The sequence below is a fragment of the Juglans microcarpa x Juglans regia genome, chromosome 7D (genome assembly GCF_004785595.1).
Source record: "Juglans microcarpa x Juglans regia isolate MS1-56 chromosome 7D, Jm3101_v1.0, whole genome shotgun sequence".
Taxonomy (NCBI): Eukaryota; Viridiplantae; Streptophyta; class Magnoliopsida; order Fagales; family Juglandaceae; genus Juglans; species Juglans microcarpa x Juglans regia.
The window spans coordinates 635,221-651,431 of NC_054606.1; the positions used below are offsets into that span (position 1 = coordinate 635,221).

The 16,211-nt window shown below is 33.8% G+C and overlaps 1 protein-coding gene across 1 annotated transcript; it reads left to right on the forward strand.

The window, feature by feature from the left end:
* Positions 1-8,716: 8,716 nt before the first annotated feature.
* LOC121240006 (polyamine oxidase 1-like) lies at positions 8,717-16,204 on the forward strand. The gene is given in 12 exon segments (XM_041137435.1): positions 8,717-8,890; positions 8,988-9,237; positions 9,436-9,523; positions 9,526-9,581; positions 9,764-9,825; positions 10,317-10,471; positions 11,987-12,133; positions 13,227-13,376; positions 14,881-15,135; positions 15,287-15,368; positions 15,479-15,681; positions 15,683-16,204. Coding segments are annotated over 12 exon segments (1,524 nt in total). The 5' UTR covers positions 8,717-8,838; the 3' UTR covers positions 15,707-16,204.
* The last annotated feature ends 7 nt before the right edge of the window (positions 16,205-16,211 follow it).

Below are 16,211 nucleotides of genomic sequence, written 5' to 3' on the forward strand. Positions count from 1 at the left end.
TCTTATTTCTAAAGGCTAGTTATTAGGTATGATTACAGGAAAGATCGAGGAAAAGGAAAACACTTTGAAAAATCAAGAAACGACATTCTTTCCCAACTACTACTATTTAAAACACTCTTCACATGATGATTATTTTTTACAAGGATTCTTTTTTCTTCCTTTCACATTCTTTCTTTGGTTTAATTTCTCAAAGACCTGATGATGATGATGAAGTACTTAGCTAGCTAGGAAATATCATGGAAAGTGAAAATAAAGATTAATGCCAATCTTTCTCCACGTTAGAAGTTCCGATTTATGAAAAAGTGATTCATGAACCCAGTTAAGTTTGGGAATAATTATATGTTATATTGAGGATCTGGTAAGATTCTGATAATTATATAATATTCTGATATTTTGTTTATTCCAATACATCATGACAGAGCTATTTATTCTTCCTATAATATCATTACGTTTCTCTCTTCATGAAGTACTCATGATGTATACGCGGATTGTTTGGTATTTTATACAAATTATGATCAATGTGAAAATAATATGGAATAATTTTTTTTTTTCAGAAATTAAACGAACGTGGTTTTTCTTCCTTTTCCCAAAATAAGATGCATGTTATACCGTTCTATCTGTTTTGTTTTTTTTTTTTTTTAAATGTAGAGAATCACTACAACAAATTAGGTTTTTTCCCACGATCGATTTTGTCACAATTAGTTCATATTTGCTACGAGAATTTTCTGACCACATGAATTTGGTAGCAAAACATAATTATTTGCTACCAAATAGTATTCGCAGGAATTGTAAATTTTTTGTCATGCCAACCAATTCCGTCACTAATTAATGCATATATCACTGCAAAAAAATATTATCTGTAAACTTTTTTTGATGATCTTAATTTTGTGGGAAAAAGTATTTAATTTTCACAAATTATAACTCGTGACAAATAAAATGGTTCAATATAATTATTTGCGGCGAGAATTTTTTGACCATGTGAATTTGGTGGCGTAATTATTTGCTATCAAATAGTATTCGCGAAAAAAAATCTGTCCTAAAAACCACTATTTTTTTTAGTGAATTGAAACCAGTTTGATTAATTTGGGCGTGTCATGTGGCAGCTTGCATGCACAGTACCTAATAGTAATATTATTACATGGGATGAACTCTGTTACATCTACCATATTAAATACTTTGGTGGCTGCAAATTCAACCAAATTATATATCGATCCAATGAACTGTGAATTATATGCAAAATAAGGGTAAATTATTTCTTTCTGCCCTCTCATTTTCTTCTTTTGCCATTATTGCGAGATCAGTTACAATCAACTTTATTTTGCATATGCTGTGATCTATTATATATATATATATATATATATATATATATATATATATATATATATACTCGGAATCCATATCCAAAGCAATTTGCAAACTTGTTATTTTCCACACTTCCACTTCATCCTTTTCAAGACATGACCACAAGAATGCTTGCTTCTTTGGACCAGGTATTTGGAATTGTGTGCTATGCGTAGAATCAGGAGTAGTAGTATACATGAACTATTGAAGAGTACAAATTCTCAAGAATTGTAGTAATGTTTCTCCTCCTTTTTGCTGTTCTAAAACTTTTACACCACATGATGACGTCATCCACATGGCATAATTTGATTTGTAATATTCAGATTTTAAAATTTATCTTCTAAATCAAATTGTACCATGCAAATGGTATGTGGTCATGTAGATCAGGCCTTTGAATTTTCTATTTGAACCAAATTGCAATTGCATTGGAATCGCATATGCATTCGTATTTAAAGAAACAATGGACGAATTTGAAGCGATCAAGCAATTCAAAGGAATTACAAGAAGACCACGTGTACGTTGCTCCTTTAGTTTCCACCATGGTGATCTATTACGTACCCATATATATCAATTTCAAAGGTAGCTTTCTTATTCGACTTATATATATATAGGTCGATTAATTTAGTATGTACGGTTATTTATTATTTAAAACATATTTTATAGTGATTGGTAGTCCGATTGCCAAGTGTGAACAATATGAACAGCAAGGCATAATCTAAACCATATATAGTCAAAAGAGAGAGAAATCCACAGTTGTTCAACTAGTTTAATTAGGGCAAGGGTCAAGCAAATTGAAGAGAAAGCATTACAAGGAATTTTGGAACCAAAAGTAATTCAGCATCTTGTCAGGCATATTTTCTTTTGTAGGGATTTAAGATGAAGGAAATATTATAAGGAATTTTGGTAGCGGCCAATAGCAAATAATATCATAAGAAAAGAAGAGATCTCGATGGTGGCGTAAAGTGAAGATTGAGGAAAGTAGATCAGCATGCACGGGAAATTTAAGCTGGCCATTATATGGAATTTGGGTACCAAAGGCAAGCATCTCATTCTAAGGCATATTTTATATGAATTTTGGCTATTTGATTAGTTGAACAGTACATCACAGATCATCCCAAAATTGACCAACTTGAAGCAAGCAGCTCAACTAGATCATGTAGAGCAGCAACGACGTTTGGACCCCAAAAAGTATATGCCTGCGACATCCATCCTCCATGCAGCTTGCTTAATAACACCCTAGATTTTTGTGGAGAAAGAAAGGGAAAAACAAAACAAAGATTCTACTCGCATCCAAGTAGCTAGCTAGCTAGCTCATCGATTGTTGATCAATACGAATATATTAAGTATGATCAGCATCGAATCAGTTACTAGCTAGCTGGTGCAGGGATAATTTGCTCATAAAACTCTGCCATTAAAGTGTGATCTCGACCTTTTTCAATGCGTGTATATATATATATATATATATATATATATATATATATATATATGATCCACATGAAGATTGAATAAACATCTGAAATGGCATTTGAAGTGATATTCTTCAATGAAAATGCAAGACATGATGATATGCATGCATTTAAGTAGAAAATGACTGCATGCAAAGGTATAAATATGCATATATATATATATATATATGTAATATCTTATAAGATGGAAGTGATAATGATATTATCGGGAAATACAAGCACAACAAATACATACCGACCGGCTTGCTTGCTAAGAAAAGAGAAGAACAAGGGGGAAAAAGTAAAAGCCAAATTAATAATTTGATATCTTCCCGTACGTTATACCAAATTAATTCATGAATCAAGAAGAAGATCAATTAATTAATGCGATACTGTGGCTTGACGTACATGAATTACCATGTACGTAATACCTCAATTATTTGTCACATTTTAGTAATGATATTTCTGGTCCACCTCTCAACAAACCTTTTCACCATTCTCTCATCATGAAAGCCTAATTTGGCATTAATTGAATTTAAACGTACAGTACCTGTCGTCTTGCTCCATCAATCTCGGGCCTTGTGATCTTCTCCATGTTAATTAAGATGTTTGGTGTTGTTCGTTAATTTAAGTATAGTACAAGTATTTCGAAAAAAAAAATACCGAATTTATATAAAATATAATAATTAAATTTTTAATAATAAATTTTATTTAAAAAAAATTATGCAAAATTATACATATCATTACTTAAAAAAAAATATTTATGTATCAGTCATTATTCACTATTTTATACTTTATATCTTATAAAAAATATTCACACATTTTATAAAAAATATTTTTACATTTATAACAAAATTATAAATATAAAATATAAAAATAAATAAACTTCTTTTACTCAAAAATAAATTACTAATAGCGAATTACTAATAGCCAAACTGTGCGTGAAGATTTTCTCACTGTCGATAAGACATTTTATTTATGGTAATTAATGAAAGATAGAGTGAGTTGAATTGACAACTCCAGTTGTCGCCTGTCTTCATCTTTCCTTCCAAAATAGAAGGAAAAAGAAAAAGTGTGAGTGCTAAATTCCAGCCTTAAAAATAGGAAAAGTAGGAAAATCTGATCTTAGTCATATTGATAATAAGGGTGATAAATTGGAAGCCTTATCACGAGTCTTTTAATACAAAAGAGGTCCCATTCGATAAGATGGATATTTTGTTTTGTTCTTTAGAAAAAAGGTAGCATTCATGCATATATCGCAATGGACAATATGCTAAAGATTTTGGACATTATCTATTCTATTATTATGTATTAGCATTATCATCAACTCAGAAAATGATGGCTGGAAAATGGTCACTAATATGCTTTTGCATTTTTTTTGGGGGGTGGGTTTTCCTTCTCCACATTAATTGGATTTGCAAGTTAGTTTCATTTCACCATTTCAATCTTATGTATGGTGAGAAAATCTTAGAAATTATGGCTTGATATGTGCGTTAATTAAGAGACCTGGCCATCTAGCTACATTTGATTGTAATTCGTATAATTATGAGGTACATGCAAAAATCGATTCATGTATAACGTCGTACTAAAGTTGTTGTTGTTTTTTTTTTTTTTTTTTTTTTTTAATTGGAAAGTTTAAAATGACTCTGGCATGGTTTGAATAGTGAATTGAGATGAGATGAAAATTAAAAGTTGAATAAAATATTGTTAGAGTATTATTTTTTAATATTTTTTTTTTTGAAATTTGAAAAAGTTTAATTAATTATTGTATTTTATTTGAAAGTTTAGAAGATTTATAATGATTAGATGAAATGAGTTGAGATGATTTCACTATCCCAACCAAGTTAATTAATTTTGGTCTCACTCATTTAAAAAAATATATATATACTTTAACTACAAAGAGATTACACAAAAGTAAACTAACAAACTGATGTGGTTTGATATGGTATGTCAGATTATAAAGTTACTTTTATTATAAAGTAGATTTAACGGATTTCATGAAACTAAATCAATTCGTGAGTTTATTTTGTATAACTTATTTATGTTTGTAACAGTTCTAAAAAAAAAACTAAAAGGGGATTTTGATATTTTATTGTATTTCTAACTCTTTTTTATGTTATGTTTTATTTTTTATTTTTTTATTTTTTTGTTTCTATTTTGACAGTTTCGTTTAAACCTGGTCATGACCATTTTTTTTAAATGGCTAAAACCTAGTGGTCATTTTTTTAAAAATTTGATCTGAAAACATGGTGACCAAATAATTTCATCCATGGTTTTCAATATTTGAGCTTAATTAGATTAGTTAGCCAACTTTACAAGCGTGTAGAATGATTGCTAGTGAATGATGGTAATGTCCGTACATGATTAAAACAACTAACCCAATTCTATCTCGTCTTAATTGGGATCTTCTTGATTTGGATTGAAATGGTGTTACTTTTCTAAGATGTACTTGTAGCTATGCATTAATCATAGTCACGTGCTCATCGATTTTTAGATAGAATATTATTTATCAGAATGTAAAACACATAATTCACATTATTTTAATGATAAAATTCAAATTTTAAAATTTTTCTTTTAGATCAAATTATATCATTTAAATATTTTACTTGATGTGTAATTATCCAAACCAGCTTATTAATAGAAATTTTCTTATATAAATCCATCTCAACAAATAATTAAACTAATTAAAATTGAAATTCTTCTCCTCAATACACTACATGTAATTTAAAAGTGCTGTCCCATGCTGAAGGACCGGTGCAAATTATTCAATTAATCTTACTTATCTCTTAAAGCAAAAACTATATAACACATGAAATATATATATATATATATATATATATATATATATATATATATATATATATAGTTGTTTCCGGGATATAGAAAAATAGAGACAAGAAAAATGAATCGCCAATGGAAAATTAATATTAATTTAGTTATAATTAAGGACATATCAAATCGTGCCATATCTTTATGTAATCAAATTGGTAAACCAAAGGCGGACCTCATGAATCGATCTTGTCGAGTATCATTTAATAAACGTATCTTGATGAAATGAGCCATATGAAAGGGACACATATCATAAATCCTAGAAACAAAGGACCAAATGAATACATGATACTTGTGCCATTTAAGGGCCTACAAATTCTTTGTCACTAAGTAATCTGGGTACTGTCACATCGATCTATACAAGCACAAGTTGTGCATGCCATCCTTTTTGGTCATACGTTGTTAATTGTGAGAGTGATTGATTCTTCAATTTGCATAAGAAAGATGTTAAAAGCAACCGGCTGGGAAGACCGATGGGTAATCTCCACCCAGGTGGCATAAATAGACGTCACTGTTTCATGCTTTAGTCCAAAACAGATATCATGGAGAAGGGAAATGTCTTGAGGTAAACAATGAAACATTACAGTGAGGAGTGATAGGCTTAGGAAACAAATCAACTTGCAAAAAAAGAAAAGAATTGTAACTAGGAACTAGGAAGCCTTTGCTCATGGCCAGCTCTAAGATTGCAGAGCAGGATGTTTTTATGGACCAAGTGGACCTTATGCATTTTTTGCTGGAAAGGATGCTATCAGAGCTCTCGCAAAAATGTCTTTTGAAGAGAAAAATCTGATGGAGGATATATTTGATCTAGGTCCATTTGAATGCAAGGTTTTGCAAGATTGGGGATTTAAGTTTATGAGGCGTTTAATTCAGTGGACTTGTTCTCCTCTTTCTGATATGGTGAAGAGTTGAGTTTTGGAATGAGAGTTGAAAGATATTTTTGTTAAATATTTCATTGTGGATCAACCTGTGAAAGTCGAATCTATTTGGAGAGATGGTTATAGGCTCCATGCTGGGATGCTTCCTTCCTTCATTTATCAATCTTTTTCTCAGTACATTTTAAGAACTGACAAGTCGATAAATTTTCTTCGTATTTGTCATGAGGATCGTGGTTGGGCTGATTCCCTTGAGACCTTGGTTGATAAAGCGACAAAGAAGAAATTGCAATTCGGTCTTCCAAGAAATGGTGTCATTTCCATTTAATGTCATGTGGGACGCGGTTATGCTGCGATTCCCTCCGTGGTTGCCTCCAGTAGAATTGTTTGCATAATAGTACTATTTATGTATGTTCTATGATGCAATAATTAGGATAGAATCATCGTAAAACTGGTCTTAAACAGAAATTTGACAAACTTTTAAAACGATGAGTGAGTGTTATGCTCAAGCAATGAGATTAAGCTCTTGAGTAACTTCTAATATATCTGTGTCACCATTTAAGTGCGTTTACACTGTTGATCTATTTCTACATTTTTTATATGTAACACGTACGGAGCATGATGTAATATCGATGTTTTATGGAGAGTCGTGATTAAGCTGTCGTGGCTAAAAGTGACAGCTCCTATCAACCTAGCCGCCGCAAAGGCTTTCACACGTGTGAAGTAATGTCTCACGTGCGAGCTCCAGTGCCAAGTGGTCGGTTCTTCTGCCGCTCTGCCACTGAAATTCAATGCCTTCCCTTCCACGTTCTGGTATTGACGCACACCACACCACACCATACCACACACTACACCCACCTCCACACGGTTTAGACCGCCCCTTTACTTTGAAGGCTGAACTCTGAAGCCTTATCCAATTTACCATTATACCCTTATCCTCTTCGGCCAACGAAATTCCAGTACTATCCTTCAAGGTGACTAATAAACATTCATTTGTTTGGTTGCTTTACATATTAGCCCTTCATATGATCCAAATTTACTGTTACATCATTTTACTGTGGAAACACATAGATAAATAATTTTAAGCAGTCCAACAAAAAATTAATCGTTGTAGATTACGTTTCCTATTAAAAAAAAAATTAATGATTGACGCTAGGGTACAACATAGGCTATGTGTCATGCTTAAAAAATAATAATAGATTATTGTAGGAGTTACATGCAATAATTAAACATTACTCGCTGAGACAAATTGTCAACTCGATAAAACTAATAGATTATCAACCGTTGACTTGTATTATTTGTCAACTATGCATATTAGTTGACAAACTCAATAGCCATTGGTTTGCGCCTCTTTAATTAGGAGTCAGAAGAATCTATTCATGATGCCGGCCGGCCGCCTGGACAATATTAAGGGTACGTACTAATAGAAATAAAAAAAAAAAAGTGATTAATTCGTCTTGATTTATTTATTTTTTATTAAGTTAGTTTTAATTTTTCTTATAAGCTAGCTTAATTTTCCATATTGATCTATTATATATTATGTGTGTGTACGTCATACGTGCATGAGAGTGGGAGAGAGGGGGTGTATCATGCTCTCATCATGTGTACGTTCTCACGTACTACTGTTCATACAGGCCATTATCATATTAGTAAAACTAGATTAATTCTGTATATAATGCATGTTATAATTATGATTTCAAATTATATATTTTATTGATATTTAATTATCAATATTTTTTTTTTAATGGTATTAACCTTCCCTACTAAATATAAGTTAGTACTACTTTTGTCTCATATAAATCATGAGAATATGACATGGCATGATGCATTTCCACCAATCAAAATGACATGGCATAATGTTTTCTTTCTTCCTTGGGGATTAATTAATTAAGGGAATTTGAATATTCATTTTACTTGCTCAAATAAACGATCAAATATGTTTCAACCCAAATAAATCACAGCTCAAGAACCTTATTATTAATGATAAAATATTCATTTTATTTCTTCGTTGCAATATTATGTGTGTTTTAAGGGTCCGACGGTAATTTCGGTGACACACTTTCTTGAAATTATGAAAACGCCCAATGAACCCCCGTTGAAAAGACGAAAACACCACTGCGCGGGCAGTCACGCGTCAAGCCACGTCACTATGAAAAAGATAAATTCCGATAGTGTCTCCCTCTCTATTTCCCTCGCTACCGGGAAACGAAGAGGACACCCTTCGACACCTATATAAATGGACTCCCGCTATTTCTGCTTCTCTCGCCAACAAGATCGATCTCTATCTCTCTCTCTCTCTCTCTCGCACAACGCGCATTCGTTCCTTTCCATTTCGTTTCGTTCTGTTCATGGATTCCCCTTCTCGGTACTCCGTCATCATCATCGGTGCGGGTGTCTCCGGTAGGCCCCCAATACAAACATCTCCACCTTTCATTCCATATACGCGATACTTTCTTTTTTATTTTAACTCAATCTTTTGCCTCTTTATCTTGGTAAGGTTTATCGGCGGCGAAAGTGTTAACAGAGAACGGATTGGAGGACCTGGTGATTCTGGAGGCTTCGGACCGAATTGGAGGCAGGGTCCGAAAGGAGGATTTCGGGGGCGTGTCAGTGGAGCTCGGGGCTGGCTGGATTGCCGGAGTTGGTGGCAAAGAGTCCAACCCCGTCTGGGAGCTCGCCAATCAATCCGGCTTACGCACTCGCTTCTCCGACTACAGCAATGCCCGCTACAACATCTACGACCGCAGGTATCCGTATCCGAATCCGAATACAATACCTTTCTCTCTCTAACCGCTTCTGATTTTTGCTATTTTGCGCCATGGTGACATTGCTGCTCCACGACATTTCGTTTTTTATTCCGAGTCTCACACGTGATAGAATCCACTTAGAACACGTTATATTGAACGACGATGGTTTTGAACTACTTTATCTTGTTGCTGTTGCAGCGGCAAGATTTTCCCGAGCGGGCTCGCTGCCGACTCGTACAAGAAGGCGGTGGACTCTGCGATGCAGCAGCTGAGGAAAGAGGAGGCCGTCAGGGGGAGGTCCGAGGTGGTGGGTGCGACATCAGTAGAGTAACCGAACCACCTTCGTAAGTCCAGTTTGACTGTTAATTCTGCTGCCAAAACCAGCTTATTCCTTATTATATAATGTGATTCTGAATATGTTTTCTTATGCTTATCCAAAAAGATATTCTACTTGTACATCAATGTCCATATCATATGAATACTAATGGTTTTTTTTTATCTTTTATTTTTTTGGGTGTTTGTTTAGCTCGCCGAAGACGCCGATAGAGCTTGCCATTGACTTTATCCTACATGATTTTGAGATGGCAGGTGAGTTTTATAGCTCGTTTATGGATAATTCGATCTCTATTTAATTGATTGCTGAGAAAGTGGTGAAATCAAGAAAGAAAGAAAGAAGAGCGAAAAATAGATGCATAAGATCTTGATCATTACAGATCGACTTTATTTACAGTGAATTTATCTAATTCTCTCTGTGTGTTTGTGTGCATCTATGCGTGTGCTTGTGTTTTTTTTAAAAAAACTTTCTCTAAATCATGACGTCCTTTTTCAAACGGAATAAAGGGTACTGTATGTCACTGAGATGTTTCAATGTAAAGCGTTTGGATACCAATATACCCATACTATATTTCAGTGTCTAAACTCAACAAGAAAAAAAAAAAAAAAAACTCAATTCAACTAAACTAATTTGGTAATGTCTTAATTTTGTGAGATTATATATATATATATATATATATATATATGAGTTATATTTCTCTTTAAACTGTTAAAAAGCATGAATTGGAAATGTGTTTTGGGTGCAGAGGTTGAGCCAATTTCAACTTACGTAGATTTTGGGGAACAAGAATATTTAGTTGCAGATGAAAGAGGGTACGAGTATTTGCTATACAAAATGGCTGAAGATTTTCTTTTTACGTCTGAGGGTAATATCTTGGACAGCCGTCTCAAACTAAACAAGGTACGTAGAATAAATCTCATTCTTTTATTATATTTCTTTATGTTGTTTTTCATAATTTATTTGTTTTAATATAGGGGAATAATCCAAAGATCTCTTTTTGTTTGCATGTACCTACTACTTTCGAATTCTTGTATATATAGATAGATTGACCTACTTGTGGAATTTGCAGATAATGACGTTTTCTGAAATTTTCAATATTCTTATTTATTAAAACAATTTTTTTTTTTTTTTTTTTTGTCCCTGGAGTCAACTCATTTTTGTTTTTTACTTTTAAATTTATTAGTATTGTCTGGATCTATATATATGCCATTTCTCTAGTTCACAAAAAATTACTAATCAAGGAGGTTAACGGGAATTTTCTCTGATATCTGATTTAGGTGTCATTATCAATTCTTTAATATACATAAAAATAAAATGCATCAATATTTGTACAGGAAAAAATTGAAATATACTTGTTTTTCACGATTTAATAGAAAGCAAAGGAACGAACGTACAAGGGCATGTATTTTCGTCGCTGTTTTAGAAACATTTGTTTAGAAAATTTGGGTCCTGGAAAACTACTTTTATGTTTTGAGTGATGAAAGTAGAGCTGATGAAGAAGAATACAAACGTTAAGTAATAGATATCTTGTATTTTTATGTTGTTTAAAGACAAGCGAGGTCCGCCACTTTTGAATCGTATATTTGACCATATCTCCCAATTTCCAATACTTACAACGAGGCTAAAAAAAACAGTACAAGTTATTTGTTGAGGACCACAACTTACAGCCATAATTTGACCTATCTACACCGTATTTGATTTCAATCACATAGCTATGGACCATTAAAGCCCTTTTATCACTCATAAATTTGTAGGCCCCAAATTTCAAAATTTCCATCACCCTACACAGTGTGAGTTATGACCCAGAACACTACCCTATGAGATGAGATGTCATATCAGTCAAATAGTGAACATGAAAGTAGACGGGGTCTTGTCATTTTCTCCATTTAATGGACTATTGTCTTTGCCACCGCTACCTCAAATGCATAAAGAATCTGGAGCCAATGGAACTCATGTCTCCGCTAATGCTATAATTCACAGTGGATTTTCATCTTTTCCTAAACGAAAATATTACTTTATCCATCTAATTTAATTTTTTATATTTTTTTAATTTAATATTTAAAGAGATGACTATATTGATATTTTTTTTTTATATTTTTTCTATTTTAAAATAATAAAAAAATGTAAATAAAAAAATAAAAATGTGATTCTCGCCTGGCGGTCACGGGCTCAGAAAGAAAAATTCTACTTTTAGAAAAGCTACCATAAGTGGGTAAATGGTCTGTTTTCCTCAACTCTGCACAGATTCTCGTTCAATAAATATTTCCCATTCTTCATTTTGGAATTCCAAGTTTGCACAGATTTTCTTGGTTTGACTCCTCAGAATCTTCTGGGTTGTTGCCTTGGACTTTGTTTTTTATATTAAATTAAGCTCACACATTTATTGCTGTGTTATTATGCACGGATTTGATGCAGGTCGTTCGGGAATTACAGCAATCGAGAAACGGCGTGAAGGTATTAACGGAGGATGGTTGCGTCTACGAAGCCACTTACGTGGTTTTGTCCGCCAGCATTGGTGTTCTCCAAAGTGATCTCATTTCCTTCAGACCCCCTTACCTGTACGTTTCCTCTTCCATTTTTTTTATGCACTTTCAAACCTTTTCTAATCAAGTTCGAACTCACAATACATGTCACGTATCTTTTGATTTCATGACATTGTGCTCGCTAGTTGATCGTGAAATTCTTGCAACTCATGACTACGCTAACCCTTTTTGCACCCAGGCGATTAACTGAAATATCGTAGACATTTGAGATTGTTTGGTAAATTGATTTACTCATAATAACCGGACTTTAGTCCTTGAACATAATAGCACATTATTAATCTGAGTGTCCCGTTATGTGTCAATTACTCACAGCAGTTACGCTCGAGACCAATTATTTTTCGCTAGTCCCAAGAATGATTGACCATACCCTGTATTTTAAAAAGAAAGAGAAAGAACGAGTAATGACCTCTAGAATGTGCATATATTATTTTAGTCCAACGTAGGGGAATCTATAGAGATAACACCCTACTAAGGCACGCTGCTTTCACCTCTTTACTGTTTTTTTTTTAATAAATTTCATCTCTTCGCTTGATGTGTGGGGTCTGACCCACATATTAAATGCCGTCAGAACTTATGTGATAGACAATTTGTTAGTTGGCTAGTGGATACTGGCACTGTGTACGGTGGTTATGGATGTTTGTACAGTTTGAAAACCGGTTAAGTAGAAGTATATTGTTGTTGAGAATGAATAAAACTAGGCCACAACTAGTGTTCCGAAAATAGTTTGTTGCAGTACTTCATCTTTGATCTAACCATGAAATCTTTTTTTTGGAAAAAAAATGAGACGAGCTACTGCCAACAGCTACAAGTATCGCAATCGGTGCTTCGCTATAATTTTCTCCACTTCAGAGTTTTAGTTGTTTGGCCATATGTACAATAAATTAGTTGTTTAATAATATGAACAGATACATGAACTCTTTAGATCTTCCATGCCGATATGTGCTTGAACAAGATTTACCTGGACTTTCTTTTTGTAAAGTCAATTTTGATCGGGACTCGCCTATGACATAATATTTGGTGGCAGTAGGTCATGTATATTCGTGGTCCCTTGCTCTAAGTTTTGCTTTTTATGTTTTAGTATTGACATAATCATGAATAAAATAATGGAACAGAGGTGGAAAATGGAGGCCATAGAGACATGTGACGTGATGGTGTACACAAAGATCTTCTTAAAATTTCCATACAAATTCTGGCCATGTGGACCTGAAAAAGAGTTCTTCATCTATGCCCACGAGAGGAGGGGCTACTACACGTTCTGGCAGGTTTGTATGCATCTGTTTTTTATTTTTAATTATTATTATTGTTATTATAATTGTTAATGTTGCCAGCTAACATTCAAATGTCCTTAGTGCAATGCTGGCTTTTACTGCTTTAGTTTATGGGATTTTGAATCATCATATATATATATATATATACATATTGTTTTTCTTGGAATGCGGGCTAGCTTCCACTACAAGTCTATGCAATTAAGCAATTCATTACGTTGTCAATCGTGTGTTGTGGCTGAAGTAATAGTCTTTCTTGTGAGAGAGAGAAGGGAGGGGTGTTGTGCCGTGGATCAGATGAAATTATTGAACACCAAGAAAAAAAAAATGGAATCTAGTTAAAATAAAACCTTAGCATAATTATCTTCAATTACCACCTTTGGTTGTTGCTGACACATTGACACATCATTTATTAGGAGAGATTATAGTTGGCTTCTGCTTTAGGTTAAATGTGAAGAAAAATGCATCCTAGCTTTGCTATGCTCCCTAAATTATTTCAACATCAACGGAGTTATTAATCGGATTGATATCCTTATATAAGTGGCTGTATAAATTATAGCTTATAATGATCAGTTTTGTAGTTATTCCCACTATCAGCTAGCGCCCACTATTTTTTTTTCTCTATTTGCCATTTAAAATGCATGATCAGTACCAAATCATATTAACTTATTGCCACATTCTTTGACACATAATTCAAATTTGGCTCATCTGACTCAACTAGCTATCATAGCACAGCTTGTATCGCGCGGGTATATATATATATAGTTAAAATCCAATATTTGATGAAAACAACTTGCTCCGCTGTTTGATACAGCAAATGAATTATGAGATTGGGTTATGTGTTTCTCAACATTAATTATTTTCTTGTAGGGATCATTACAAAAGCCAAAGTCTTTGCATCATTAGTTTTGAATGATTCTTCCCATTGTTATGTATATATATGATGTTTCTGTCATTCTCATAGAGCTGGTGGCAATATGGAAATTAGGTGCATCGTAGGAACTAATCCCAATCTTATTTTTTCTATTTTTATTTCCAACTTATTAGTTGGAACCTTTTTTTTTATTATTATTATTATCATCATATCTCCTAAACCCATGTAATTTAATTATACATCGAATCTCTGCCTGATTAGAAGAAGATTGAATTATGTAGAAGTAGTACATGACCACGTGGAGGCATTGCATGCAGGATCTCACATCTCTATAATTTTCATTTTTTCTTTTGACGTAGCATATATTGATTCTAGTAAAGGGGTGTTGGGGATATGAAAGGCTCGATCTCCGGGGCAATCCTCGTGAGAAAGGGGACTGCTATTATGCCGCCATTCCGTTGGCAGATTCTAATTTTTCTTTTCTTTTTTTGTATTGTGACATATAAAGTATGCTAGATTTATAGTCAAAATATCCTTAAATATCGGTATAGGACGAGACCATCTAGTCATCCTTAATTAATCATTAAATTATCCAACTTTGTTGCTGATCTGTTGCCACGTCAACAGCACATGGAGAATGCATTCCCTGGTTCAAATATCTTAGTCGTAACGTTGACAAATGGGGAATCGAAACGTGTGGAGGCTCAGTCAGATGAAGAGACATTGAAAGAAGCAATGGGGGTACTCAGGGACATGTTTGGACCCAACATACCTAATGCCACTGATATACTCGTGCCTCGTTGGTGGAATAACAGGTTCCAGCGGGGCAGCTACAGCAACTATCCCATCATTTCCAATCCTCTACTTTTTCAAAATATCAAGGTACGTTAACGTTTTTCCTTTCTGTTCTATATATGTTCGTATCTCTACTTAACCACAACTGATCGAACATGAATAATAACATTATTTAATTTTTGATTGTGATTTTGTATTGAAATCTCTTCTTTTTTTATTGTTTTTGGGTTGTGCTAAGGCGCCAGTAGGACGCATCTTCTTTACCGGTGAACACACAAGTGAAAGATTTAATGGTTACGTGCATGGTGGATACCTAGCAGGTGGGTCGTCGTTGCTTCTATATTTGTATAGAATTTTCCTTGTATAGAATAATGAGTTCAAACATCTTAGTGGAGTCGTGTTTTCTGACAATTTAACTTCAAACAAACAGGCATTGACACTGGTAAAGCCTTGATAGAAGAAATAAGGAAGGAAAGAAAAAGCGATCAGAGTTCGAATAACTTGCTAGAGCCATTGCTTGCCTTGACTGGGTCGACCTTAACTTTGACGCAGACAGAAGCAGTCTCAAATCTGCACAAATGCGATTTACCTACACAACTGTATCTTAGTGGCAAGCTTGGTCTTCCAGAAGCCATATTATGACTATATGGACCCATAACACTGAAACCCCACTTTGTTGTTAATGATGAAAATCTGACCAACGCAACTGATCATCATCAACATGGCCGGACATATTTGAACCTAAATTCAGTTCAATCCCTTGAATCCATCCACCACATGAGTTAAGGTAGAGTACTGCTCATGAAGTTAGATGCATATAAAGCACGACAACTGGGGAAGATCAAGTGCAAAAGGTTGCGCGCATGCAGACTGGTTCTCCTTGTTGTGTACGTAGCAGCAGCAGCAATAATTGGTACTAACGATTACTAAGGCGACAAGATTTGGAGTTTTGAATTTAGGGAATTGGTTTTGGGCAAAATACATAATAAAAAGGGTTGTTCATTGTACTAAGAACTGACATGCATTGAGGATAGGAAAGAAAGGCCATACTTCCAATTCAAATTTGACCTTTACTACTTGTTTACACATGAAATAACTGATCTTTCTATTTCTTCATGTATTTCAATAAATGGAAATGCAAAAAGGGTTTCTAATATGTCCTG